We start from the raw sequence: 26,777 nt of genomic DNA, 5'->3' as shown, positions 1-26,777 counted from the left end.
GAGCGGGTTGGGTGTGCTCGTGCCCGCGCGTTCGCCCTTGGCGTGTGGGCGGGGGCGCGCCGTGCCCGCGCATGGGAGAGGCCGGCCCAGGCGGCGGTAGTCGGGTTCGACTGGAGGGGCGGGGGAGTCACCTGCGAGCCGCCGCGCGGGCCGGCTGCCCGCCGCGTCCGGAACGCGCTGGCTGCGCGGGTCCGCAGGCCGCACACACCCAGAGAGGTCGGGCTTGGGAACTGGCAGAGTCCGCGCCCGGCGTCTGCGACGAGGAGTCGGACCTTCGCGCTACTGCCGTTGCCCGTGCTCGGCCGGGTAGGTGAAGCTGGGGTTGGTGGTCCGCGGGCTTCTGGCGGACTGGGAGTGGAGAAGCGAAACTTTCCGGGCGCTTCCTCCGCGGTCCCAGGGCCGTCCGCGGCGCCGGGAGGTGTCGTCGCGGGCGGCGACGGCGGCCGACGCCATGTTGGGGTCTAAGAAACGGGGCGCTCCCGGGCCGCTCCCCTCGCGCTGAGGCCGGCCCTTGGGCTGGACGCCGCCGGCGTCCCGCGGTGCCCGCCAGCGCCTTGGCGAGCCGCGCCCGCCCGCAGGACGCCGCCGCCGTGGGGGGCCGCCGGGAGGGTCCGGCGGGCGGACGCGGGAAGGGGCCCCGAGGTCCGGCGAGAAGTTGTGGGACGCCAGGACTAGGGTCCCAGACGTGGCCAGTGGCGTCTCAGGGCTCCAGCATTTTCCTGCCCCCCAAAGTTTTCAGGGTCTGGGCATCACGGTGCACGTTGTAACTTGAACGGCATATTTTGTAGGGAGTTTTGGGTGAAAAATGGCACCACAGAATTTGCTCGGAAAGAAGCGATGGCTTCTAGGCTCTTTATTTGGAGTCTTTTAAAGCTTTATGGTCTTAGGCCGAATTTATTTTTCTTTAAAAAATTATTCGAGAGCTCGCTGCTCATGTTGCTTGACCAGCCTTCTGTGCTCCTAGAACATAATAGCAATAACCTGTGTGGGTGCGCAATGGAAATGAGGACTGTGGAGGTTACAGATACCTAAGTCCTTCTTCGTAATTCATGCACACAAAAAGTACCTTAGATCGATAAATGCCCTCTTTATAGTTTTATTGCTTTGCTGAGGAAACTCATTAAAGAAAGATTTTGACACAGTAAAGGCATGTGTTGTTCTCTTAATAAATAATCTTGACATTTTGAAGTGTTCCACTCTCATTGGTTCTTTGAGGGTGCATTCCTTCCTATTTTGAGCATTTACCTTTTTCTCAACTCTGGTAGCGCATGGGGTCCTCAGGTTAATTCAGTATTAACAGAGGCTTCTATTTTTAATCTCTTCAGGTCATGACAGCATTGAGAGGTGAATGGTATTAGGTTACTTTTTTGGAAGGCACATGTAATCGCCTCAAAAAAAAAAAAAAAGACAAAAAACAAAACTGGTGTACTGATTAAGGCATCAAAATTAAAGATTCAGCATGAATTATTCCAGCAAATGAACATAAAAAATTTTTTAAATATAAAGACAGCTTTAAAATTCTGTTAAATGAATTGATAAACCCTGAACCATGTCTTGGAGAATTTCTCTTTTTACTCCTTAATAGGTAAAAATGTACTTTCTGCTTTGATTTTACTCCCAGTTTCCTTAGTTCTTAAAAATCTTCTTTTGCTTCATTGTCAAGTTAATGCCATTGTACATATTTATTGAGTAGACTTAACTAATTTCTCAAATCTAGAAACTTAGCTGGTATTTAACTAAGGTCTTTTCATTCTCTTATAGTGATACGATATATAACTCATTTCTGTCTGTCCACGGTGTTTGCTCTTTTCTTTTCACTGCTGTTTCTAATTTGAATTCAGTTCTTAAGTACAAATACTTATTTCCTAGAGAGCTGTTAAAAGGGCTCTTGTCCTGAAGTTTTTCCTCTTAAAGATATTTAAACCTATACTTTTTGAAGGCTTTCTATCTTTCTCCCATCTACCTTCTTTACCCAGGAAATCAATTCACTTCTCCAATAGTATCCGTCAGTATTGTATGGATTTGTAATGGCTCCTCCTTGACAGCAGGCACCACATTGGGTTTGATTTGCCTGCCCATTCTCAGCAAGCTGAGAATGTGGCAGCTGCTCAGGAAAGGTTTGAATGGATAAGTCCACATGTTTGTTTCTTGTAAATATGCTTCATGAGTTTCTTATTAAATTTTAATTTGCATGGCTATAGTTGTTAAATCTCGGTGGTATTTTCCTTAGTACATGCCATGGACACCATTAAATGCGCAGATTGTGTGCTCTCTCTCTCTTTTTTTTTTTTTTGGTGAGAATTTATTGTTGTGAAGATTCAGATTATTGTGGTAACTCAATGAATTTTGGCCTGGGGTATAGAACTTGAATGTTCATGAAATTTCCAAGAAGATAATAGACTGGAATGTAATCACTGATGAATGGAGAGATGCCATGGATCAATAAAAGGATTATAATCATGATTCTAAAAGGAGATTGACTTTTTTACACTTGATGAAAATTTGGTTAATGCCTCACATTTTGAAGGTCATGTTTATATAGACTGTTTCATAGAGCAAATTTTTGTTTTTTCAGAATTATCTTTGAATATTATATTAAAGTCCCCTTATTGGAAAACAAAAACATTGCTTTTCTATTGATAAGTTTATCTTTGAGAACCAGGTTTGTGCATTAACTGCCTGCTACTTGCATGCTGGCTTATTTGAAAATAAATACAATACTTAATAGATACACTTTTATGGTGCTAATTTAAGTTTCAGAACATCTCTAGGTTAAGGTTTTCTGTAATTCTGTAATGACTGTAGAATTTGGGGTTAATTTCCTGCCTCTACCCAATACAACTTTCTCCCCAGCAAATCTGTAAACCACAAGCTAGTGTGTACAATTTGAGGAAGTCCTGGGAAAGAGAGAAAAGGCATTCAAATAATTGGTCTGAGTGTAATAGAAAGCAAATTTCATATAGGTGTACTGGAAAAATCAAACTGAGTGCTTGCCACTGTTGCTAGCTAGTTTATGACTCTTGAACAGATCACTTATCTAAGCTTCACTGGAGTCATTTATGAAATGGACGTAGAAATATTTGCCTCACAGGGTTGTTTTGAAGATTCAGTGAGAATTTATGGAAATGACTGGCACATGATAGTATTGTTTTAACAAGTAAACAGTAGCAGTGAATCACAGAATTTAAAATTTTAAAAGGTTAGTAGTCTTTAGAAATAACTAGTTCAGTTGTCAACCTTGGCTGTGCGTTAGAATCACCTCAAGAGCTTCTTAGAAATCCTTATGTCTAAACTTCACCCCAAAATGAATAGGATTATGGGTGTGGGGTCAGGCTTAAGTAGTTTTATGCCCCTGCCCCCTTTTTTTTCCTAGCACTCGTGATTTTAATGTACAGTCAGGATTGAGAATCTTGAATGAAATATAAAGATTAAGTGTCAGCCAAGTTTACTAATAGGCTAGAAAGGATATATTTGTAACTGAGAAAAAAGTGAAGTACATAGAAATTAGGTAACAGTTAAATTATTTCTGGCCAGACTGTATATTTGGGACTAGGGTTCACTAACTCCCATGATTTTCACCTCCCCTCTGTATGAACAATCCACACATATGACCCTGTTATTTCACCTTATTATTATTTGGCACTACTCTACCTGAAGTCTTCACCCTGTGGCCAAATGGTGATTCAAAAGCCAGCTTTCTCTTTCTCTTTTTCCATCATACCTGGGGAAGTAGTTTTTTGTCCTCATTATCATTTTCAGGCCTTCACAGTGTTAACCTTCCTTCTTTCCAACCTTGAACTCTTCAGTTATATTTGAACTTTGATCTTTGCTGAATATAACTGGTCAATTCTTTTTGTGTGTGTTTTTGGGGGGGGGGGTTGGGGATTGAACCCAGGGGTGCTTAACCACTGAGCCAAATCCCTAGCCCTTTTTATATTTTATTTTGAGACAGAGTCTCACTAAGTTACTTATGGCCTTTCTAAGTTGCTGGGGATGGCTCTGAATTTGCAGTCTTCCTGCCTCAGCCTCTAGAGCCACAGGCATGCACCACTATGCTGGACTGTTACTGGTCAGTTTTTTTTTTTTTTTTTTTTTAAAGAGAGAGAGAATTTCAATATGTATTTTTCAGTTTTCGGCAGACACAACATCTTTGTTTGTATGTGGTGCTGAGGATCGAACCCGGGCCACACGCATGCCAGGCGAGCACGCTACCGCTTGAGCCACATCCCCAGCCCATTGGTCAGTTTTTAATTTGTAAATATCAATTTACTTTTTCTGCTTTGCCTCTGCCCCGTAACACTCCAAAAGGTCATACTGTGGTGACTTTGTTTTCCTGTGGCTTATGTACTAATTGCTTTCTGATCCCATTCTCATCCTCAGATTGACTTTAATTGTTCTATTGCTATTTCACTCTTCAGGCTGGGAACCCAGATCTTAAAACATGTTACTCTTGGTAGACCACCTTGCTTCCCTCTATGGTGATTTAAGATTTTATGGGACTGGGGATGTAGCTCCATGGTAGAATGCTTGCTTGCATGCTCAAGGCCCTGCATTTCTTCTCCAGTAACACACACCACATATACATGCATGCACACTCATGCACACACACAAAATTATGATGTGAATTTTCTGTTTTCTTCTTTGCATCATCATCTTCATCTTTTTTTTTTTTTTTCCTTGACACTTTTGGAAGTGGAGCTACCTTTGTACTTGTTTTGTTTAAACAATAGTTGGGGGGAATCTAAAACATTTTGTATTTATATTTTTATTAATTGTATATGTATTTGTATTTTACTTTTTATACTTGTATTTTTCTACATATTGTTTGCATTTTGTTCTTAGATTTAGGTTTTTTTTGTAGGCAATATCAAAATATTATCAAAATATTGTCACTCTAGTGCTTAAAAGAGAGCCAGTATTAATTTTTCAGTGTATATCTTTACAGTGTAATAAAAAATAAATAGGTTTATACTATATATGTTGTTGAAAAAGCTTTATTTAATAAAATGTCTTTTTTAAAATCAGTTTTCCACATTAAGTATTAATCTATGTTCTTTGAAAAGCTGCCTGAAAATCCGTGGGTATGCCATGTTTTATTTAATTAGTTTTCTGTTGTTGAGTATTTAGATTGTTTTTGACTTTTCATTATTATAAACAGAGCTACAGTGAATTTTTTTTTTTTTTTACAAACAGCTTTGTACAATGATTTAATTATTTTTTGTGTGTATTCTTGGTGGTAGATTATATAAACTTTTGAAAGCATTTATATTGCCAGGGTGGCAATTAGAAACGTTGTTTCAGTGTATTCTGTCCAGAATATGAATGCCTATTTTCCCCACATCTTAAAAAGGTGAATAATTTATCATTTTAATTTAATTTTTTTTATTATGAAGGAGTCAGCTTTTTTTTCTATTTAGTGGTTATTGTTTTTTTTATGTGAAATTGCCATTTGTGTCATTTTTCTCTTGGAGTTTTTCTTATGGATTTACAGGAGTCTTTTGTGTATTAAGAATGTTGACCCTTTGCCATCTTTTGCAAATATTTTTTAAACTTTTAGTAGATTTTGCTCCCAATGTTGAAATTTAAAGTTTTATGTAGTAACAGGTTTTCATTTTTGATAGTTGACTTTTTCAAAATATGTTTAACTATTCCTCTGTGGCTAGAAAATTAGGTTTTGTTTTTTCACTATGACCTAGAGGAAAAACTTTTTATATGCAACACCCTTTCTTCCTTCTCCCTTAATTTAGTTCTCCAGGATAAATTTATAAGAATAAAAATTCCAGGATCACAAACTTTCTAAAATATTGCCATACATTGCCATTAGTCCTCAATCATTCTACATGTTCCATTGCATATTGTGATCTTGTGTCAAGTTATTTAGTCTGTGAGAGTTGTGAAACATGTGAATGCGCATTGAAAAGATGCTGTGTTCTCTTGTCTGCCATTCTTGCTTTCCTTAACACTCTTGCTTTATATTCTAGGTGGTACCTCAAATTTTAGTCCTCTGCCCCTTCTGTTTTTCACATATTAGCCAGCATCTCTAGGTGGGTGACTACCAAATCTCTCTGTAGTCTTGGAATTCCCTCTTGTCCTGGCATCTCTGACAGATGGTCTCTATTGTGTACCCTGAAGGACTTCAAGATAAATGTGTCCCAAACTCATTTCTTCTCCCTCCTGAAACAAGGCTAGCATCTGCCCAGGGACTTATACTTAAACTCTTTAAGTTGAATTATACTCACTTGGTGTTCCTTAGTAATCTCTCTTCCTTTCATTCTTCCCTTTTTATTTCTGCTGCCAATTATTGTGGTTCAGGCTTTTATTACCTTTCATTCTCTCTTTGGAGACTATCATCATATTCTTCTGATTGGTTTCTTTGCTTTCTAACTTGCTTCCTTATATTCTCTCTAGCCCATTTTATGTACTACTTCTGTGCATTGATTAGTATTTTCCTATTAAAAACCTTTGTCTTCCATTGCCTATATATTAAAATCTAAACCCTTTAATCCAAAGTTTACTTTTTTTTTGCAATTTGTTACCTCCCTATCTTATTAATCTTCTATTCTGCCACTGTAACTTCTCCTGGGCTTGCATCCTCCATCCTGAACTCTGATATTTCCATTTCTGAGAAATAGCTCACCCTGCTAAATTGTTTGGCCTACTATTGCTGTGAGACCCAGTTTGAATTTGTAGTCCCTTAAGATTTGTTCCTAGATGTTCCACCTGGTCAAAATTACATCATAGCTCAACTCCAAATTAAGTCCTTTGGCCTTGGGACCTTCATTGTTCTTTTTAATTCAATTTAATTTTCTGTTAAATGGTTTTGGTTTGTTTTTCCTTTGCTGTTTACACTTTGAGTCTGCAGATTTGAGGTAATTGTATTCCTCAATTTATAGTATATTACAGGGATACCAAATGCCTTTCTTCTTTTTATTTTTTTCCCTTGTCAGTTACTTCCGTCATTTTCTTTCCCATAGAAACGCACCTGAATTATATATATTTGTCTGTATAAATTTAAGAATATAGCTGTCTTTCCACAGAGATTTTAGTTTTGAGTTTTTTTTATTTCTCTTTTAATACAGTTTTGCACAGAGCAAGTGATCAGTACATGTTTGGCTATTTGGAATTCATTAAAAATAATTAATGCTTTTATTTGCTTCCATACTACTTAGACTGAATTCTGGAGATTGATTCTAGCTTTACTCATCCATATTCAGTTAGTCATTGTAATCCTGAATCTGACCTATCCTTTCTATTCTGTTGCAAGCTTCAGACTAGACTCTTCATCAACTTTCCTCTGTTTTTTTTTTTTCCTCCATGCTAGGGATGCAGGTACATCCCTATCCCCTTTTATTATTTTTGGAACAGGGTCCTATTAAGCTTGCAGAGGCTGGCCTTGAATTTGAAATCCTCCTATCTCACTCTCCCAAAGTGCTGGGATTAAGGGCCAGTGCCACCATTCCCGGCTTCCCTCTAATTTTATAATACCTCTATACCTGGATCTTGCTTTTAATCTCTCCATTCTGCTTGTCTTTCATTGTTTCTAGTTACCTTAGGAAAATCCAGATCAAATCAGGCCACTCCTTCCTAAAGTTTAAGAAAGAAATTTCGGGAATCAACAAGGTATCTCGTCTTGCGATTCTCTTTTCACACTAAGTAACTCCTTATATCCTTTGCTGCATGTTTACCATGTGACTTTAAAAATATTTTTATTTTATTTTTTTGCAGTCCTGGGGATTATTGAATCCAGGGCTTTAGGCAAGTTCCCTACCACTGAGCCACATCCCCAATATGTGAGGGTTTTTTTTTTGTGTGTGTGTGTTGGGGGGGGGGAGCGGAGGGTACTGGGGATTGAACTCAGGGGCACTCAATCTTGAGCTACATCCCCAGCCCTATTTTGTATTTTATGTAGAGACAGGGTCTCGCTGAATTGCTTAGAGCTAAATTGCTGAGGCTGGCTTTAAACTCTTGGTCTTCCTACCTTTTCCTCCCAAACCACCAGGATTATAGGCTTGTGCCACTGTATCTGGCCAACTTTTTTAAAACACATTTTTACTTGCAGAACTTTATGCTTTTGCTTAAGGTAAGTAAAGTACCCCCGCCTTTTTTTTTTTTACTTTTGAAATTAATCTTTCAGATGTGCAAATGCTACTCTATGACTTGCCCTTAATCTTTTTTTTTTTTTGCTTCCTTACTACTTTGTTGATATTCTTAATTAATTCATTATAGTACTTATCTTATTGTACTGTGTATTAAACTTTGTGGTATATATCTTTTTCCACATTTTTTATTGACATAGTTGTACATAATGGTGGGATTTGTTGTTACATATTCATACATGCACACAGTATAAGAATATTATACGGACAACATCATTCCCAATATTTCCCTGCCCCCTTACCCTCTTTTCCTTCCTCCCCCAGTCCCTTTCTTCTACTTTATTGATCTCCCTTTGATTTTCATGAGACACCCCCACCTTCTTTCCTTTTTCTATTTTAGCTTCTGTAGATGAGAGAAAACATGATGGTGATATACATCTTAATTCCCAGTATCTGATTTATTCTTTTTTCTATTAAGCATAAAACTTCAAATGTCATGAGAAGATCACAACTGTTTTGAATGATAACTACTGTTACTGGGACTATTCTGGGGAGGTCCCCCCAAAAGAGAGATGGACCTCAATTCAGGGTCCTTATCTCATTGCAAAAAGGAATTTAAGGATGGGTCAAAGTGAAGCACAGATAGAATTAAGAGAAAGAAAAGGTAGATTATGGGCATTGGAGAGGAATATGCTGGCTACATTTTAGCTAGACACATATATATGTATAAGATCGATAATGCAGGGATGATCTGAGCAGGTGTTACTAGTACTCCATTGTGTTGATAACTGGACACGTTGACCATTAACCAGGATGGGGGTCATTTTTTTTCTTCTTTGTTTTTGATGTGTTTTGCTCCATGGATTTACTCAGTACAACATTTGTGTACAGGTGGATAAGGTCTGATAATTGATTTAAATAGTGCTGTTTGTGATCTTTAAATCTGGATATTTAATCCATGTGAAAGTGGACTGTAAATCTTCACTTAAGTCATGGTCAGTCTTGTTCCACATGCCTCCTTTCTACCTGTCCTTATGTCCTCTGTCCTACCTCAATACTATAGAAATTTGTTAGGGATTTGAAGGGATTACCAATTCCACAGTAGTGTTTTAGTTGATTTTTACCAACATTTTTTTTCAAATGTTATACTGTGCCATCTTTGCAGCTGTTAGCACTGTACAACTGCCCCACATAAATACTTTTTGAAATGATGCAGTTTTTTTGTCTGAATTTCATTGGTGAAAATATGCACACATCATCATTTTTATTTACTAACTAAACAGCTGTGCTTTTTGAAGAGCAAAGAAATCATTTAGATATATTATCATGAGATTAAGATTTAAAAAAAAATAGATCTGCCCTCCCTTAATTCTCAATAGCATTCATAATTAAATATTATAGTTAAGTAGATGATGATGTTTGCTGGTAAATTTAAAATCTGAATCTAGTGAAGCAGTTGATGTATAGGGTGTGGTTCCTGTTTTTTTTTTTTTTTTTAATTAACAGATGGAAAATGAAGTTTGGTTTTCAGCAAACTCCAGATTGAGAAGCTGCTGTCACTTCTACCTGCCAGTTATATTCAGTGCTCAGTGTACATTGACTATATACACAATCATTTTTTTTTTTTTAATTTCAATATATATTTTTCGGTGGACACAACATCTTTCTTTGTATGTGGTGCTGAGGATCAAACCCGGGCTGCACGCATGCCAGGAGAGCGCGCTAATGCTTGAGCCACATCCCCAGCCCTTCACAATCATTTTTGTGGGTACTGTTGAAAATTCAAAGTTGTAGGAAATCATATTCTTTTCTCAGGAATTTCCACATCTGTTTGGAATAAGCAGGTATTCAAATTGTTACAAAACATAATAAAATACAAGTGCCCTAAAGTGGTATAGGTAAAGCCATGTGAGGATTTGAAGATCAAATAGTATCTGGCAGTGAGGCTGTTAATCTAAGGTATGTCTTGATATCTTGAGGAACTGTTGAGATTTCAGCAAATAGAGAAGAGCAAGAGATGGAAGACACGGTGAGTTTAGAAGTAGGGAAGATCTATTACTTAGAAGTAGGGACTATCCCAGAGAATATTCTGGCACTAATAGCCTGGTTTGATTGTAATAAAGAAAATGTATAGAAAGAGGTAAAACTGTTAAGATAGACTATAATTGGCCAGGACTTGACTGTGAAAGGCTTTGAACACCAGGTTAAGGATTTGGAGTTTAATTTTTCTGGTCTGGGTATTGATTTTTTTTTTTTTTTTGTGGTCCTGGGAATTGAACCCGGAGCCTTGTGCATCTGAGGCAAGGACTCGTACCAACTGAGCTATATCCCCAGCCCAGGGGTATCTGATTTTTGAATAATTACCTGATTATAGTTATAAGGAATATTAATTAATCCAGCTGGATGCGGTGGTGTATGCCTGTAATCCCAGGGACTCAGGAGGCTGCTACTAGAGGATTGTGAGTTAAAAACCAGCCTCAGCAACGGCAAGGTGCTAAGCAACTCAGTGAGACCTTGTCTCTAAATAAAAAATAGAAAATAGGGCTGGGGATGTGGCTCAGTGATTGAGTGCCCATGAGTTCAATTCCTGGTACCCCCCCCCCCCCAAAAAAAAAAGGAATATTAATGTTGTCTTCTGTGAAATGACTTAAATATTAAAGACTTTAGAGTCTTATTAGAATTTGAGGTTCACATTCTTCTTTTTTTGTCCTATCTCTCTCTGAATATCTTTGTTTGTTTGTTTAAACTCCCCAATATGGGTATTCTGGTTTTTCAAATTTTCTAAATCCTCACCTGTGACTTATTCTTACGTTTTCTCTTTCAAACTTAACCTGCTTGGAACTGCCTTTACTGACACCCTAAATTAGTCAGAGCTCTACTTTTTGCTTCCTTGTGGTATTTGAAGAATCATTTTGAATTTATTTTATACTTACTATCATTTGTTTAAATTTTTTTTTCTCCTCTAAATTTGTTAATGTCTTTCCCCAAATACATAATAAAGGTCTACGTAAGTGAAGTATTTCTGAAAGTAGCAAGATATAATACAAATATCATGAATTAAAAAAAAAAAAAAAAGCTGGACAATTGCAAGTTTGAAGTCTGTCTGGGCAACTTAGACACTATCTCAAAAAAACTGGGGGCCTGGGGATGTAGCTCAGTGATAAGGTACCCCTGGGCTCATTTCCCAGTACTGGAGAAAGGAAAGGAAAAGAAAAGAAAAGAAAAGAAAAAAATTAGCTGTGAAGTCAGAGAAAAATTGCTCAACTAGTTTAAGACTAAGTAACTTTTTTTGTAAAATGGATGTAATTTCTATTAACAAAATTCAGATTATTAAGTGAAAGATAAAATGTGGATGTGCCTAGCATATATTGTGGTATTAAATAAATCTTAGGTTTTTCTTTTTTCCTTTCTTGGCTTGACTTTAAAATAAGTCAACTTTTCAATAATAGGCATATTTGGCACCCAGTAGAGGTTTTTAAACATAATTACAGCTTCACTGTGATTTAAAATTTTGGTATCATTTTTTTCAATTCAGCTTTAATAAGTTTAAGCATAAAATATAAAAGTTTGTTCCTTTTTTTTCTTAACTAAGAAATGAACCTATTTCCTTTATCACTACTGATTTCTGCAGTGCATCTGTGTAATTGGTTAGATACAGTAGCAGAAATCCCAGTGGAAAGAGACAGAGAAACTGTCTCTTTTTGTTGATGAACTAAGTAAAATTTTACTGAAATTTCAAATTTAATTCCCTAGATTTTCAAATATTTCTTCTTTGCTTTATCCTAGTATTTTATGTAGACTTTTACCTAAAATTCCCTGATGATTATGCTGTTAGATTATAGAAATATTAAAAGTAAAAACTTAGAGTTCCTTAAAAATGGTAGGAACTCCAAATATTTGTTGGTTTCATTTAGATGCATTGGAGAGGGAGTAGTTTGTTCTAATATTATCTAGTTGCCCAGGGAGAATACCTCTGGTAGTTTGTTGTTGGGTTTTTGGGGTTTGAGGAAGGTGGCTGCTTGGGGTCCAACAAGCTGTACTACAGCTCTTTTTATTCCTCAGCACTTTTTTTCCTTTTTTTTATATATGACATAGAATGTATTTTAACATACATATATGGACTACAGTTTCCCTTTATTCTGGTTGTACATGATGTGGATTACATTGGTGGTGTATTCATATATGAACATATGAAAGTAATATCTGATTCATTCTATTAATATTGCTACTCCCAATCCCCTTTCTTTTGTCTAATCAAAAGTACTTCTATTTTCCCCTCCCCCCAACCTCTTATTGTGAGTTAGCATATCAGAGAGGACAATCATCCTTTGATTTTTTGGGATTGGCTTACTTCACTTATGATAGTCTTCAGTTCCATCCATTTACCAGTAAATGCCATAATTTCATTCTTCTTTATGGATGAATAATATTCCATTGTATATATATACCATGTTTTCTTTATCCATTCATCTGTTGACGGATTCCATAGCTTAGCTATTGTGAATTGAGCTGCTATAAGTACTGAATGGTTGTGTCACTCTAATGTGCTGATTTTAAGTCCTTTGGGTATAAACCTAGGAGTGGGATGACTGTGTCAAGTGATGATGATTTGTTCCATTCCAAGTTTTTTGAGGACTCTCTGTACTGCTTTCCATAGTGGTTGCACCAATTTGTAGTCCTACCAACAGTATATGAGTGAACCTTTCCTCCCACATTCTTTTTTTTTAATTTTTTTGTAGTTGTAGATGGATAACATGATTTTATTATTTATTTTGTATGCGGTGCTAAGGATCGAACCCAGTGCCTTACACATGCTAGGCAAGTTGTCTGCCACTGAGCCCCAGCCCTTTTTATATTTTTCCCCCAACAAAATGAAAGTTAATTTTATTGGGATTTTACAAGATATTTTTCATAACCAAGTGTCTTTGAGAGTTTATTCTATTACACAGGGTACTGAAATATCAAAGAAGCTAAGATATTTATTTATTAAATTATTTATTCTAATTTGTTATATATGACGGCTGAATGCAACTCATTTCATATCATACATATAGAGCACAATTTTTCATGTCACTGGTTTACACAAAGTATTTTCACACCATTTGTGTCTTCATGTATGTACTTAGGGTAATGATGTCTAATTCATTCCACTGTCTTTCCTACTCCCATGACCCCTCCCTTCCCCTTCCACCCCTTTGCCCTATCTAAAGTTCCTCCATTCCTCCCATGCTCCCTCACCATCCCATTATGAGTCAGCATTCTCATATCAAAGAAAACATTCGGCCTTTGGTTTTGGGGATTGGCTTACTTCACTTAGCATTATATTCTCCAACTCCATCCATTTACCTGCAAATGCCATGATTTTATTCTCTTTAAAGCAATATTCCATTGTGTATATATACCAGGGTTTTCCTATCCATTCATCTACTGAAGGGCATCTGGGTTGATTCCACAATTTAGCTATTGTGAATTGTGCTGCTATAAACATTCATATGGCTATGTCCCTGTAGTATGTTGTTTTTAAGTCCTTTGGGTATAAACCGATAGGAGTGGAATAGTTGGGTCAAATGGTAGTTCCTTTCCAAGGGATTTCCATACTCCTTTCCAGATTGGCTGCACCAATTTGCAGTCCCATCAGCAATGTATGAGTGTGCCTTTCCCCCCCACATCTTCGCCAACACTCTTGTTGTTTGTATTCTTGATAGCTGCCATTCTGACTGGAGTGAGATGAAATCTTAAGAGTAGTTTTGATTTTGCATTTCTCTAATTGCTAGAGATGTTGAACATTTTTTCATATATTTGTTGCTTGATTGTATATCCTCTTCTTAAAAGTGTCTGTTCAGTTCCTTGGCCCATTTATTGATTGGGTTATTTGTTTTTTTGGTGTTAACTTTTTTGAGTATTTATATATCCTGGAGATTAATGCTCTATCTGGGATGCAGGTGGCAAAGATGTTCTTCCATTCTGTAGGCTCTCTCTTCACGTTCTTGATTATTTCCTTTGCTGTGAAGAAGCTTTTTAGTTTGAATCCATCTGATTTGTTGATTCTTGCTTTTACTTCTTGTGCTTTAGAAGTGTTAAGGAAGTCAGTTCCTAAGCCAAGGAGATGTAGATTTGGGCCTACTTTTTCTTCTCTTAGGCGCAGGGTCTCAGGTCTAATCCTTAGGTACTTGATCCACTTTGAGTTGAGTTTTGTCCAAGGTGAGATATAGGGATTTAATTTCATTTTACTGCATATGGATTTGCAGTTTTATAAGCACCATTTGTTGAAGAAGCTATCTTTTCTCCAATGTAGTTTTTGGCGCCTTTGTCTAGTATGAGATAACTGTATTTATGTGGGTCTGTCTCTTTGTCTTCTATTATGTATTTTAGGAGAGAAAAAGTTTATTTAGGGGGCTGGGGATGTGGCTCAAGCGGTAGCGCGCTGCCTGGCATGCGTGCGGCCCAGGTTCGATCCTCAGCACCACATACAAACAAAGATGTTGTGTCCGCCAAAAACTAAAAAATAAATATTAAAAAATTCTCTTTAAAAAAAAAAAAAAAAAAAAAAAGTTTATTTAGGGGCTCATGGTTTCTGAGGTCTTCATCTACGGAAGGCTGGCTCCATTCCTTGGGGCTTGAGGTGAGGGTGAACATCATGGCGGGAGAGTGTGGCAGAGGGAAGCAGTTCATATGATATCAGGAAACAGGGAGAGAGAGAGTCCTCCACTTACTTGCCAGATACAAATATGTACACCAAAGCCATTCCCCTGATTCCCACCTTCTCCAGCTGTACCTTACCACTTTAGTTACCACTCAATTCATCTCTATCAGGGGATTGATTCACCCAATTTCTCCTCTGAACCTTCTTGCACTGTCTCTCATATGAGCTTTTGTGGGACACCTCACATTCAAACCATAACATGTGCCTTTGGTCTACATGTCTGTTTTGGTGCCAACACCGTGTCATTTTTTTAAGTTTTGGTATTGTGATGCCTCCTGCTTCACTTTTTTTTTTTTAAACTAAGGATTGCTTTGGCTATTCTAGATCTCTTTATATTTACAAGCATCATTTGTTTTTATCTTTTAATTTTACTTCCCTGTTGGTCTTTCTCTTTCAAGTTTTCTGTTAATTATTAATTTAGCATTTTAAAATCTTGATTGATGGTAATCAAGACAATCAAAAATTTGATTAAAAGTTAATTTGTAGGCAAGTAAGGCTTGTAGTAAATCAGAAATATGGCTGGTTTACTATCAGAGACTCATTATTTTAAAGACAGAAAGGACTTTACAGATTATTTAAGGCTGCTTGCTATTGCTTCTGCTTTTTAAAAAAGAACAGGTAATTTGAAATCACTTATCTGGTATCTGAACTAAGATTAGAATGCAGGTATTTTAGTTCATAGTTCATTGGCTTTTTTCACTAAAATGTACAGTTGAAAACTGAAGCTGACTAGTATCAGATATCAGGATATGTATGAATTAAATTAGATCTGAGTTTTTGTTTTAAACTCACCTGTAAGGATGAGATAAGAAGCATTGATTTATTTCAGTAGGAAGAACTAGGGCATAGACTATGACAGTTGGATTTCTTCTCAATTGTAAATTGGATTCTTTGTCTTTTTTAAAAAGAGCTTTTGTCTCTTCTAGTATTACATTTTTAACAGGTGGTAGGCACCCTAGCAAAGAATGTATTACTTTAAAAGCAAGATGTTACCAAAATAATAGGTAGGATGGACAATTTAAATGCAGTTCTTGTCTGCATTTGTTAAGGCAATAGCTTGAGACCTTTGAGTGCTTCTTTTAAGTTGTTGTATAAAAAGGTGGCTTTATAAAAGTATGCTTTTGCTATAGCTCTTACATTTTAACTGTAAATTATTTGTTGGAAAAGAAGATATCAAAGTAAAAAATATAAGTCAAGAATATAATTTGGAAAACTTTAGAGTAGCTGAACATGAAAAGAAACAGAAATATAATTTACCTGTCAACAGTATTAACTAATTAGAAAACAATGTGAAAATGAGATTAGATTCAAAGTGACAACAAAAATTATAAAGTATCTGACAATCTACTTAAAAGAAAATGTAACCATGTAAGGAGAGAGACAGATAAGGAAGACAGAAAGAAAAAAAAAAAAAAGCAGTATAACCACTTGTGAGGAGAAAATTAAAATTACTGAGCCATAAAAGAAATCTTGGAAAGAGACATTGCTCTGACTAGGAACATTAAAAATTGTACAGATTACAGTCATCATGCTGCTGAATGGAAATTTTGTAAAAGGTAGCAAGACTTTTAAACATTTGTGCCTTTTGACCCAGTAATTTTACTTCTTGGAATTTGACCTAAAGTCATCATTGGGGCGTTTTCTTGGCTCTCCCTATCTTATCTGGTATTCAGTCTCAATGAAAGTAGACAATAATCAAATTGGGCTACATTTTACTGTTCTTTTCTGCTTTCTCTTTCTGTGCCCCTTTATGAGTAAAATATGCAAAGGATGTGTGAGGTGTAGCTCAAGTATAGAGGGCTTGCCTAGCATGTATAATGCCCTGGGTTCTATCCTCAGCATCGCAAACAAGCAAACAAACCAAACAAAACCCCTGAAGGACTCAATTCTTTGCCAGGTCTAGTAATCCATCCATCCATCCATCCATCCATCTATTTATTTATTGGCTACACAACAGCAGTAGAAAGCATTACAATTCTTATTACACATATAGGGCACAATTTTTCATTTCTCTGATATAAAGTATGTTCAAGCCAATTTATGCCTATATACATGTACTTTATTGTTTTTTTTTGCATTACAATTTTTATTACACATATATACCACAATTTTTGTATCTCTGTATATAAAGTGTGTTGACACCCAATTCAAGTCTTCATATCAGTAATTTTTATCTTCTAGTTCTTTTGTAGAAATCTTTGAAAATTCTTACTGCTTGGAACACCTCAGTGTGATGGTGGTAAATTTGGATTTGAGCTTTGGAGGAAGAGAGAGGCTTCCTGTTTAGACTTTGAGCCAAAGGGTAGTGCCTTGATGTGGTTCAGTAGAGAATATTGCTTTGGGGGTATCTAGCAGCAACCAAGATAAGAATGGTATTTTGATTTCCCCTTTAATAATTTCCTGCACTCCCTATTCCTCTCTCAGCTTCCTCTACCTTCCCTTTCTTCCCTCCCTTCCTCCCATATTTGTGCAGATGGCAGAGTTTTTGTAATCTAGAGTTTTCTTTAGTTCATTGGTTTTCATATCAGACACATAGAGAAAATATTTCAAGACCAGGGATAATGGAAGGGGCTACATAAAGCCAAAGCCTTAGGTTCTACATGCCCATTGTTTTTCAAATATAGGTCACAACCCATTAGTGAAATTAAGAAGTGCACTGCCACTGTTAAAATAAATGAAGATGATAAAATACATGATTCATTGTTGAAAGAATTATATGAGTGTATATTTGTAATCTTGCAATGTGAAATATATTTATTAGTTCACAGACTTTGAAAGCTAATTGCTCTAGCCAAATAGTAATTAATAATGCAGCTTTCTTAAACAGGGGGCAAGATTTATGAACAAAGATTCAAGCTTAATAAATTGTAACATTTGAGCACTTAAATATCATCAGGAGACTGACCACCTACCTAAACCATGACATAACATTTCAAGTTAGGATTCTCATATCTTCCTTTGTGTTTTTAGGGTTTGTAGTGTGCAAAGATTAATAACTTTTCAGACTTCTTGTAGAATTGGTGGATTTTTGAGGAACAGTAAGTGTACCATAATATACTGTGGTAACAGCACATAAAAATGAGATTTGAGCCCTGTTTTGTTGTGACAGGCTTGGCCAAATTACTGAACTCCTTTATGGCTGTTTACTCATCCAGAAAATGGAGCTAATAGTGTGTATGTTATAAGGTTGTTAAGAGTAAGAAATATGGTAATGAATGCAAATTGCTCAGCACATGGCTTGAACTCTTCAGTAAGTAGTTAATTCTAGGCTAAGTTTTGCTTCTTACATTATTAAATCTCTGTGTCTTAGTTTCTCCTTCAGCTCACATTTTAGCCAATGTTTTTAGATACTTCTTTGGAGAATCAAAAACTTCTTTAGTCATTTTACAAGAGTTTGAGACAAAATCAGATTATAGTATGTTTGAAAAGCATGATATAAATTTATAGTACTTTAATTCCAGTAGTAGCAGTAATAGGAAACTGTTGGCATTATATGGGAACTCATTAATAACTGTATGTCCAAATGGATAGAATTCAGATAAGGATAAGTGGATACTTTAGTTCGTTAAAAGTGCCATCCTCTTTCCTGCCTTAGGGCTTTTTTTTACATTATTCTTTTTGCCCAGAATTTTCCACCCTGTGCCCATACCTTATGTTTGCCTATTTTACCAGGATGCCACTTTAGAAAGGTCTTTCCTGACCATCTAGTCTGAGTGGCTTCCAGTTGATCTTTTAAAATTAATTTTTAAAAAATCATGGCAGTAATTATTATTTGATTCTAGATTTTGGGCTTTTTCCCCTCTCCAATTAGAATGTAAACCTTGAAGAGCAGGGTCCTTGCCTGTATTGTTTACTGCACATAGATCAAATGCCTAAAAATCATTTGTCAAATGTTTGAATATGAAATGTGAAAGAATTGTTTATAGACATTACCTAGAAATAAATGACTATTGTTGATGGTGTGCTATATAGTTTTATAATTTTATTTTCTTTGTGTGCTTACATATTTATGAGTATCTCTGGTTGTACTTTTATAGTCTATTTCAGTCTAAAGATACCTTATAAATTGTATTTTATGTCTCTAGGATGTCTTATAATCAAGTGTGTGCTGTGGTTTATTTGACAGTATTTTTTAAATCAGTGGCACATAAAATGAAGATGTCTTAAAATCTGTAGCATCTTAGATTTGATGATATATCATCAAATACACACATATGTTGGGAAAAAATGAAATTATGGTGTTCAACTCTTCTCCCCACCTGCATACCTTGAGAATTTCCCATCTGGTTATATTTCTATCTATCTTTTGTATCCCCCACATCGTGTGTGTGTGTGTGTGTGTGATTAAGGATATATTATAAATTGTTAAACTACTTCCTCTTGATGAACATTTGTACCTTTCCCATTTTTTTTTCCTGTTAAAGGCCTTGCATATATCTTCATGCAGTCAGAATTTCTTTTGATGAGATACCTAGATTGGTTGGTACACATATTTTCTGTAGTTTATTAAATAATCTTAAGTTTATTAAATATTACATCTTAGGGAATTAAAAAAATTTAATCTTATAAGTGAAAAATATCTTAGTGTTTAATGTTATTTCTTTAATTATAAATGAAGTTGGGTGTCTCTGTACTTTTTTTTTTTTTTTTTTGAGAGAGGAGAGAGAGAGAGAGAGAGAGAGAATTTTTTTTAATATTTATTTTTTAGTTTTCGGCGGACACAACATCTTTGTTTGTATGTGGTGCTGAGGATCGAACCCAGGCCGCACGCATGCTAGGCGAGCGCGCTACCGCTTGAGCTACATCCCCAGCCCGGATGTCTGTATACTTATTAGCTGTTTTTATTTCCTCTTCTGTGATGTACTTTTGTATAGAATGGTACACTTGTATTTGGCTAACGGATTCACCCTAAGAAAGAATCCTTCAAAGTTTAGAGCTACGCATTATTATATGAATTCTTGGGAACAACTTTCTGGCCTGCCAGATTCTACCCTTGTGGTGGAGGATAAGAAGGCTTTATAGGGACCCAAATTGGAGGAGAGAGAGAACTCAGAAATAATCAGAAGTAGAGTATCCTTTATAATGGAAGCCAGGAAGAGTTATAATATCATTCGTTTGTGCACTGAAGACTGGAACTTGGACCATGCTGTGTTAGTCTTTAAACTTTAAATATTCTTCTTTTCAAACTTTATTTTCCTTTAATGTGATTCAGTTGTAGTATAGTAGTATTAGGTTAGTAGATTTGAAAAAGGACGCTTCTCCAAGACTTGAGTGAAATTAGTATTGGATCTAGATATCGAACCTGTAATCATTTAATAATATGGTTCTTTTGCACCTTGCTTAAAAGTGTTCTTGTTAACATTGTTTAGTACTTTTGTTATGTCAGACCATATCAGTTTCAAATATGGATATCAAATGGTCTCTGCCTTTTTAGGTTCCTTTGCACTCTATGGAGGAGACAGATTTCAGTTTTGGAAAAAGTGAAGCTAGAATATACATAGAATATGGTGAGCACAGAGGAGGAAGGTTTTCTGGTCTAGTCTGAGAGTTGAGGGAATTTGAGAATTTAAAGAAGTCTTTTTGGAGGAGGGATGATAAACTAAACAGACTTGAAGGATGAGTAAAAGTTATCTGGAGTAGTAACTAGTAAAGGGAAACAACAGTGAAATGGAATAAAATAGAGTTTTCTTCACATATAAATTTTGTGAGGTGAGGAGTGATGTGGGGAAGATAAGCAAGGTTCAGATAATGAAGGGCCTTGAATACCACGTTAAGGATCTTATATTTTAAAGGCTAAAGGGAATCATTTTGAGCAACTGCATGGTCAAATTAGCATTTTAGAGATCACTGCCTAAAGATGGTTTAGAGGGTAAGTCCGAAAACAAGGAGACATGGTGGGAAACAGTCTGGTAATCCATGTGAGAGAATTAAGGCCTGAGCTCATAGTAATAGCTCACTGGGAAAATGGTAGTAATTTTTCTTAGTTTATGTATTATTTGGCCCTCTGTTGTTCAGAATCCCATTGAGAATAACTTCTATGAAACTGTGCTTATTATTTTGCAGAGATAATTTATATTGTTAATTGTCCAGTTCTCCACTCTCTGTTTATACTTTTATAAATATAAAGAAGTTTATACTTTTATAAATATTTAACTAATACAATTCTATATGGACATGTTTAGTGTTTTGATAATTATAAAAACTGAGAGATGTAAAAAAATAAATAAAATTTAAAAAAATTGAGAGATATTAGCCCTTTTAGTATGCTTAATGATTACCTAGAAGGAAGGAATATTAGACTATTTTGCCTTTGTGAAAAACAATGATTTGTTAGATTAAATTTATATTACATAACTTACTTATTTGTGGGAATTTATAATTTGTGTGCTAATTTATTTTTCTTCTTCTTTTTTTTTTTCCCCCAAAGGCTATTAGCAAAAGATGGTGGATCGCTTGGCAAACAGTGAAGCAAATACTAGACGTATAAGTATAGTGGAAAACTGTTTTGGAGCAGCTGGTCAACCCTTAACTATACCGGGACGAGTTCTTATTGGAGAAGGAGTATTGACTAAGTTGTGCAGAAAGAAGCCTAAAGCAAGGCAGTTTTTCTTGTTTAATGATATTCTTGTATATGGCAATATTGTCATTCAGAAGAAAAAATATAACAAACAACATATTATTCCCCTAGAAAATGTCACTATTGATTCCATCAAAGATGAGGGAGATTTAAGGAATGGATGGCTTATTAAGACACCAACTAAATCATTTGCAGTTTATGCTGCCACTGCCACTGAGAAATCAGAATGGATGAATCATATCAATAAATGTGTTACTGATTTACTCTCCAAAAGTGGGAAGACACCCAGTAATGAACATGCTGCTGTCTGGGTTCCTGACTCTGAGGCAACTGTATGTATGCGTTGTCAGAAAGCAAAATTTACGCCTGTTAATCGTCGTCACCATTGCCGCAAATGTGGTTTTGTTGTTTGTGGGCCCTGCTCTGAAAAGAGATTTCTTCTTCCCAGCCAGTCCTCTAAGCCTGTGCGGATTTGTGACTTCTGCTATGACCTGCTTTCTACTGGGGACATGGCCACGTGCCAACCTACTAGATCAGACTCTTACAGTCAGTCATTGAAGTCTCCATTAAATGATGTATCGGATGATGATGATGATGATGATAGCAGTGACTAAACACACATTTTGAAATATTTAATTGGATCTGAGAAAATCATCTTTGGGGGAAATGCAAAATTCTGAGCTCTCCATTTACTCTAGCCATGAATTTGCCTGAGAAACTTTTAACCTATGTGCCTCAATATAGTCTAGAAAATAGGTACCCCCTGCCTGCTCTCTTCCCCACACTCTTCTACAGGGATGGACTGTTGTGAATATATCAGATAAAGTTTGGGTTTCTTATTCTTGTTCATTTCTAGATTATTTTCTTGGAAAGTTGGGAAAAGATGTTTATTTAACAGATCATGTATTATATTGTTGTTTTTACTTTTGTTGTATGGAAAAACTAAAAGCACAGAATGTTTGGAACTGGAGTGTAGCTGATTAATTAATAAAGTTGTTAGTCTTTTTTAAAACCATCCTATCTAATGGTTAAGACACCAGTGACAAAAACACATGGTTTGGAAATACTTTGCTTTTTTGTATACCAAGTGGTGCCTTATGGTATTAGCACTGTTACATGATACATTAGTCCCTACTTTCTTACTTTTTGGTTTGTTTAAAAAATACACTGGTGCTCTTTGGGGTGATAAAATGAATGTTTATGAATGCTTGTTATTAGCAGTACTTCTCATTTGACAACTACAAATAACTAAATTTGGAGTTATCTCCATTCTATATGAATAAATATTTTTTCCATAAAATAGTTGTGGTTATATTTTTATGTTTTATAGGTACCAAATTACGATTGTCAGATATATATTTTAAATTAATACTAGGTTGCCATTCTTAGGGATGTGGTTTGAAATTTATAAATAATGTAGAAATGTTATATCACATTTGCTTCTTCTTTTAGTAAGATATAGTTTTAGATTCATCTGCTTTGACATTATTTCTAGAACAAAAAACCCTTGAAAATAAATAGTCTCTTAAAACAAAAAAATCCCCTGAAAGCACAGATCCACTTAGGCTTAAAGATTTGGAAGATGATAACAGTGACTTAATACATAAGAATGATCAAGATAGACCACTCTTTAAGTTTGACTAGACTTTATATTTATAGAAGTATTGTCTATTTCAGTATGAATTTGAATTTACAAAGTGTTATATTTTATAAATTTTTGTAAAGCCCAACACAACTTATATTTTTATAAAACAATTGTGTGTTTAATCTGTTTCTGAAATCATTTTGCAGTTTATGGAAATAGAGTAGCAATTGATATTTCTAAATTGTGAACTTTAAGTCTTGATTGCTTTTGGGAAGTGGTAGTTTTTCACTCTTTGCTTTTGAGGCAGCCATGAAGTTGAAAATATATTTATCATATAAAACTTGATGCATTTTGCACTACTTTCCATTTTTATGCTGCAAATAACTATAGTCTTTTAAATATGGGAAATCGACAGTCTAGAGTTTAAGTTTTAAATTAAAAAAAAATCTTTTAAATCTGGATATCCTTCAAATGTTGTCAGAGGTTTGGTTCAGTAACTTGAATGGAGGTTTCTTTGGTATCTTACTGTTTGTTAAGGCACTAATTTTACTTTACTGTTAAATTTTGAAAGCATCTGAGATACACAGGTTTCCCTGTAGGAAATGTGAAAGAAAAGCACAACAGAACAAGGATTTTTTGATTTTGTTTTTGAGTTTTTTATTTTTACTTTTTGGTTGGTTTTTAGTATCCGATGGATTTTTGTTTCTATGCAATATATGCATATAATCAATCAACACATCTGAAAAGGACCTTAAAACCTGAGAAATGTTAATGGAGACTTGCTGGTACATAGGAGCCTAGCTAATTCAGGAACCAAGGGGAAGTGTTCTGAGATAATATTTGCTTTGTAAACCTCTTTGACTGTTTTTACAATAAACATTTTACAACTTCTTGTTTTCTGTGTATTATGACTTGAAGATTTTTCTCCTTTGCTAAATTAATAAAGATGTTAATATTTTGTCTCATTATTCAACAGTTGTGAGTGCCTACTCTGTGTTAAACATTGTGTTAGACCCTAGGGGTAGAGCAGTAAACACAAATTCCCTGCATTTCATGAACTTTGCATGCAAATAGAATCCAGAATGTATTTTCCTTCAGAATTTTTTAATTTTTAAGGCTCTTATAAATCTTAATTTATATAAGCCTGAAATGATTTTGTGTTGACTTTTTCATTCTGTGTCTTTTTTTTTTTTTTTAAGGTATGTTTTTAGTTGTAGATGAACACAATACCTTTATTTTATTTTTATGTGGTGCTGAGGATCAAACCCAGTGCCTTCCACATGCGAGATGAGTACTCTACCACTGAGCTACAACCATCGCCCTCATTCTGTGCCTCTTGAGTGAAATTTACTTACTTGGGCTGGGGATATAGCTCAGATGGTAGAGTGCTTGCCTTTCATGCACAAAGCCCTGGGTTCAAATCCCAACCCCACCAAAAAAAAAAAAAAAAACCTGCACAGTACATTAACCAAATTTATAACTTAATGTAAAGGAGGGTAAGATTCGCAAAATGGCCAAGGTTAAAATTATATGTTATCATGTTTATGTAAAAATTATCTTACATACATAGTATTTAATTATAATTCCTCATACTAATTTTGTTCTTAAAGGTAACTTTGAAACAGTACAGTAGCAATTATTTATTGTCATAGCCATGCCTACTAGATTGCCATATATTTTATAAGTAAAATTCAATAGTTAAGTTTAGGATAAAAATACCTACAATGGTGTTATGTTTATTTGCCTTTTTTTTTTTAAACAAAACCCAAACTTTATTTTATTATTTCTTTTATATTTATTTTTTAGTTATCGGCAGACACAACATCTTTGTATGTTGATACAACATACAAAGATCTTTGTATGTGGTGCTGAGGATCGAACCTGGGCCACATACATCCCAAGCGAGCGCGCTACCGCTTGAGCCACATCCCCAGCCCCAATTGCCTTTTTTTTTTTTAAAGACATTTATTCAGCATCATGATTAGACTAACATTTAGCAATCATCAGCATGGGTGGGGAAAAAAATCTACATTAAAATCTTTGTTGGAATACTTTACACTTTCCAAAGAACAGAAACTAAGATGACCTCTTATACAATTTATCACAAATACGGTCCTCAAGTTTTTTTGTCTATACATAGGAGTACTGTCTAAATCTTTTCTTCTTTGTTGCAGCTAGGCCCTGCTACCACTGTGCTTAGATAAGTTCACAAATCTGTAGCTGTAGCTTCCCTGTCACTTCTCTGGCTCTCCTGTCCTAAGCTTTGTTTCCTGGCAGTAGTAAAACCTTCTACCGCTGTCATAGCTCCTGCTATTGCTGGAACCACCATAGCCACCTTGGTTTTGTGATTCAGCAAACTATTAGCTTCTAACACCAAGGAGTCCAGAGATTCTGCCTCCAAAGTTTCCACCCTTGGTGGGTCCAAAATTTGATAACTCATTGTTGTAATTGCCAAAATAATTAAATGAGCTTCCACCACCTCCAAAATTGGTTCCATCATTACCAAATCCATTGAAGCCATCCCCACTGCCACCAAAACCAACACAACCACTCAAGTTTTCTCCAAGACCCAAACTGTCATTTCTACACCTCTACAACCATCAAAATTAATATTTTGTCTCATTATTCAACAGTTGAATAAAACCATCAAAATGGCTAAATTAAACACTAGCCATCTCTTGCTTTGACAGGGCTTTCATCACTTCAGTTGTGGCCATTAACAGTATGGTATTTCTGAACGACAATCTTATCCACAGAGGTCATCAGAAGTTACAAAAGCAAAGGTCCTCTTCTTTTCACTGCCTCATTCAGTCGTTATTTCAATAACTTCAGTTTTCTCAAACTCTTCATAATAATCTCATGTGATGTTCTTCAGTGACTTCTTTAATGCCACCAACAAAAGTCCTTTTCACAAGTATGCCCATGGTCTTTGAAAATCTTCTCTTGGGACAGCTCTCTTTGGTTCCACATTTCTTTCATGTACCTTGTGTGGTCTTGCATTCATGGCTGTGTCCACTTCCTCCACAGTGGCATAAGTGACAAACCCAAAGCTCCTGGAGCACTTGATGTTTGGGTCTCTCATTACCACACAGTCTTGATGTTTGGGTCTCATTACCACACAGTCCGTGAGTGTTCCCGATTACTCAAAATAGCATCTCAGACTCATCCTTTGTTTCAAAGCTCAGCCCTTTGATGAATAGCTTCTGCAGATGTTCAGGTGCTCTGGGGACTCTGATTTAGAGATGATGGTAGTAGGAAGACTCTATGCTTTCTTGGTGGCATCCACTGGCAAAAACGCAACCTCATCTTTTTCCACTATCTCACTGTTCATGAAGTGTAAGTCACATGTGCTTCATTTTGAAGTGGGAACAAAGCAAGTTCACAGTTTGCCCCATAGCTTTTACACTGGCTCTTTGCCCTATTCCAGTATTGCTCCTTCTAATCTCTCAGTCTTCGACTCAAGTAACTATTCCACCTTGACTAATTTTCTATACAGAACTTATTTCAGAAGGGTAGGTATGCATTGTCCCTGTATATGTGAAGAAGCAACTTGTTTTTGCACATTCTCAGCTATTCCTTTATGTATCTATTCATTTCTGATTTTACCTACTAGTTTTGAATTTTTTATATCTTTGTACTGAGAGCAAGTAGACTAGTTTAATCTGTACCAAATAATGCTAGAGAGTTTACCAACAGTTCACAACATATAATTGTGGTTTCCAAGGAATTTATTTCATCAGAATTTTACAGGACTCTAGAAACCTGCATTTCTAACAAGCGTTTGATTAAAAGTCTGATTTGGGGAAGCAATTTTAA

The 26,777-nt window shown here is 35.9% G+C and overlaps 1 protein-coding gene across 1 annotated transcript; it reads left to right on the top strand.

Annotated features, from left to right (window-relative positions):
* Plekhf2 (pleckstrin homology and FYVE domain containing 2) lies at positions 1-23,934 on the top strand. The gene is made up of 2 exons (XM_027950477.2): positions 1-306; positions 21,227-23,934. Exon 2 carries the CDS (start codon positions 21,241-21,243, stop codon positions 21,988-21,990), a length of 750 nt encoding a protein of 249 aa, XP_027806278.1. The 5' UTR covers positions 1-306; positions 21,227-21,240; the 3' UTR covers positions 21,991-23,934.
* Positions 23,935-26,777: the final 2,843 nt, after the last annotated feature.

Source organism: Marmota flaviventris, chromosome 15 (genome assembly GCF_047511675.1).
Source record: "Marmota flaviventris isolate mMarFla1 chromosome 15, mMarFla1.hap1, whole genome shotgun sequence".
NCBI lineage: Eukaryota > Metazoa > Chordata > Mammalia > Rodentia > Sciuridae > Marmota > Marmota flaviventris.
This window is presented reverse-complemented; position numbering and strand designations above follow the sequence as displayed.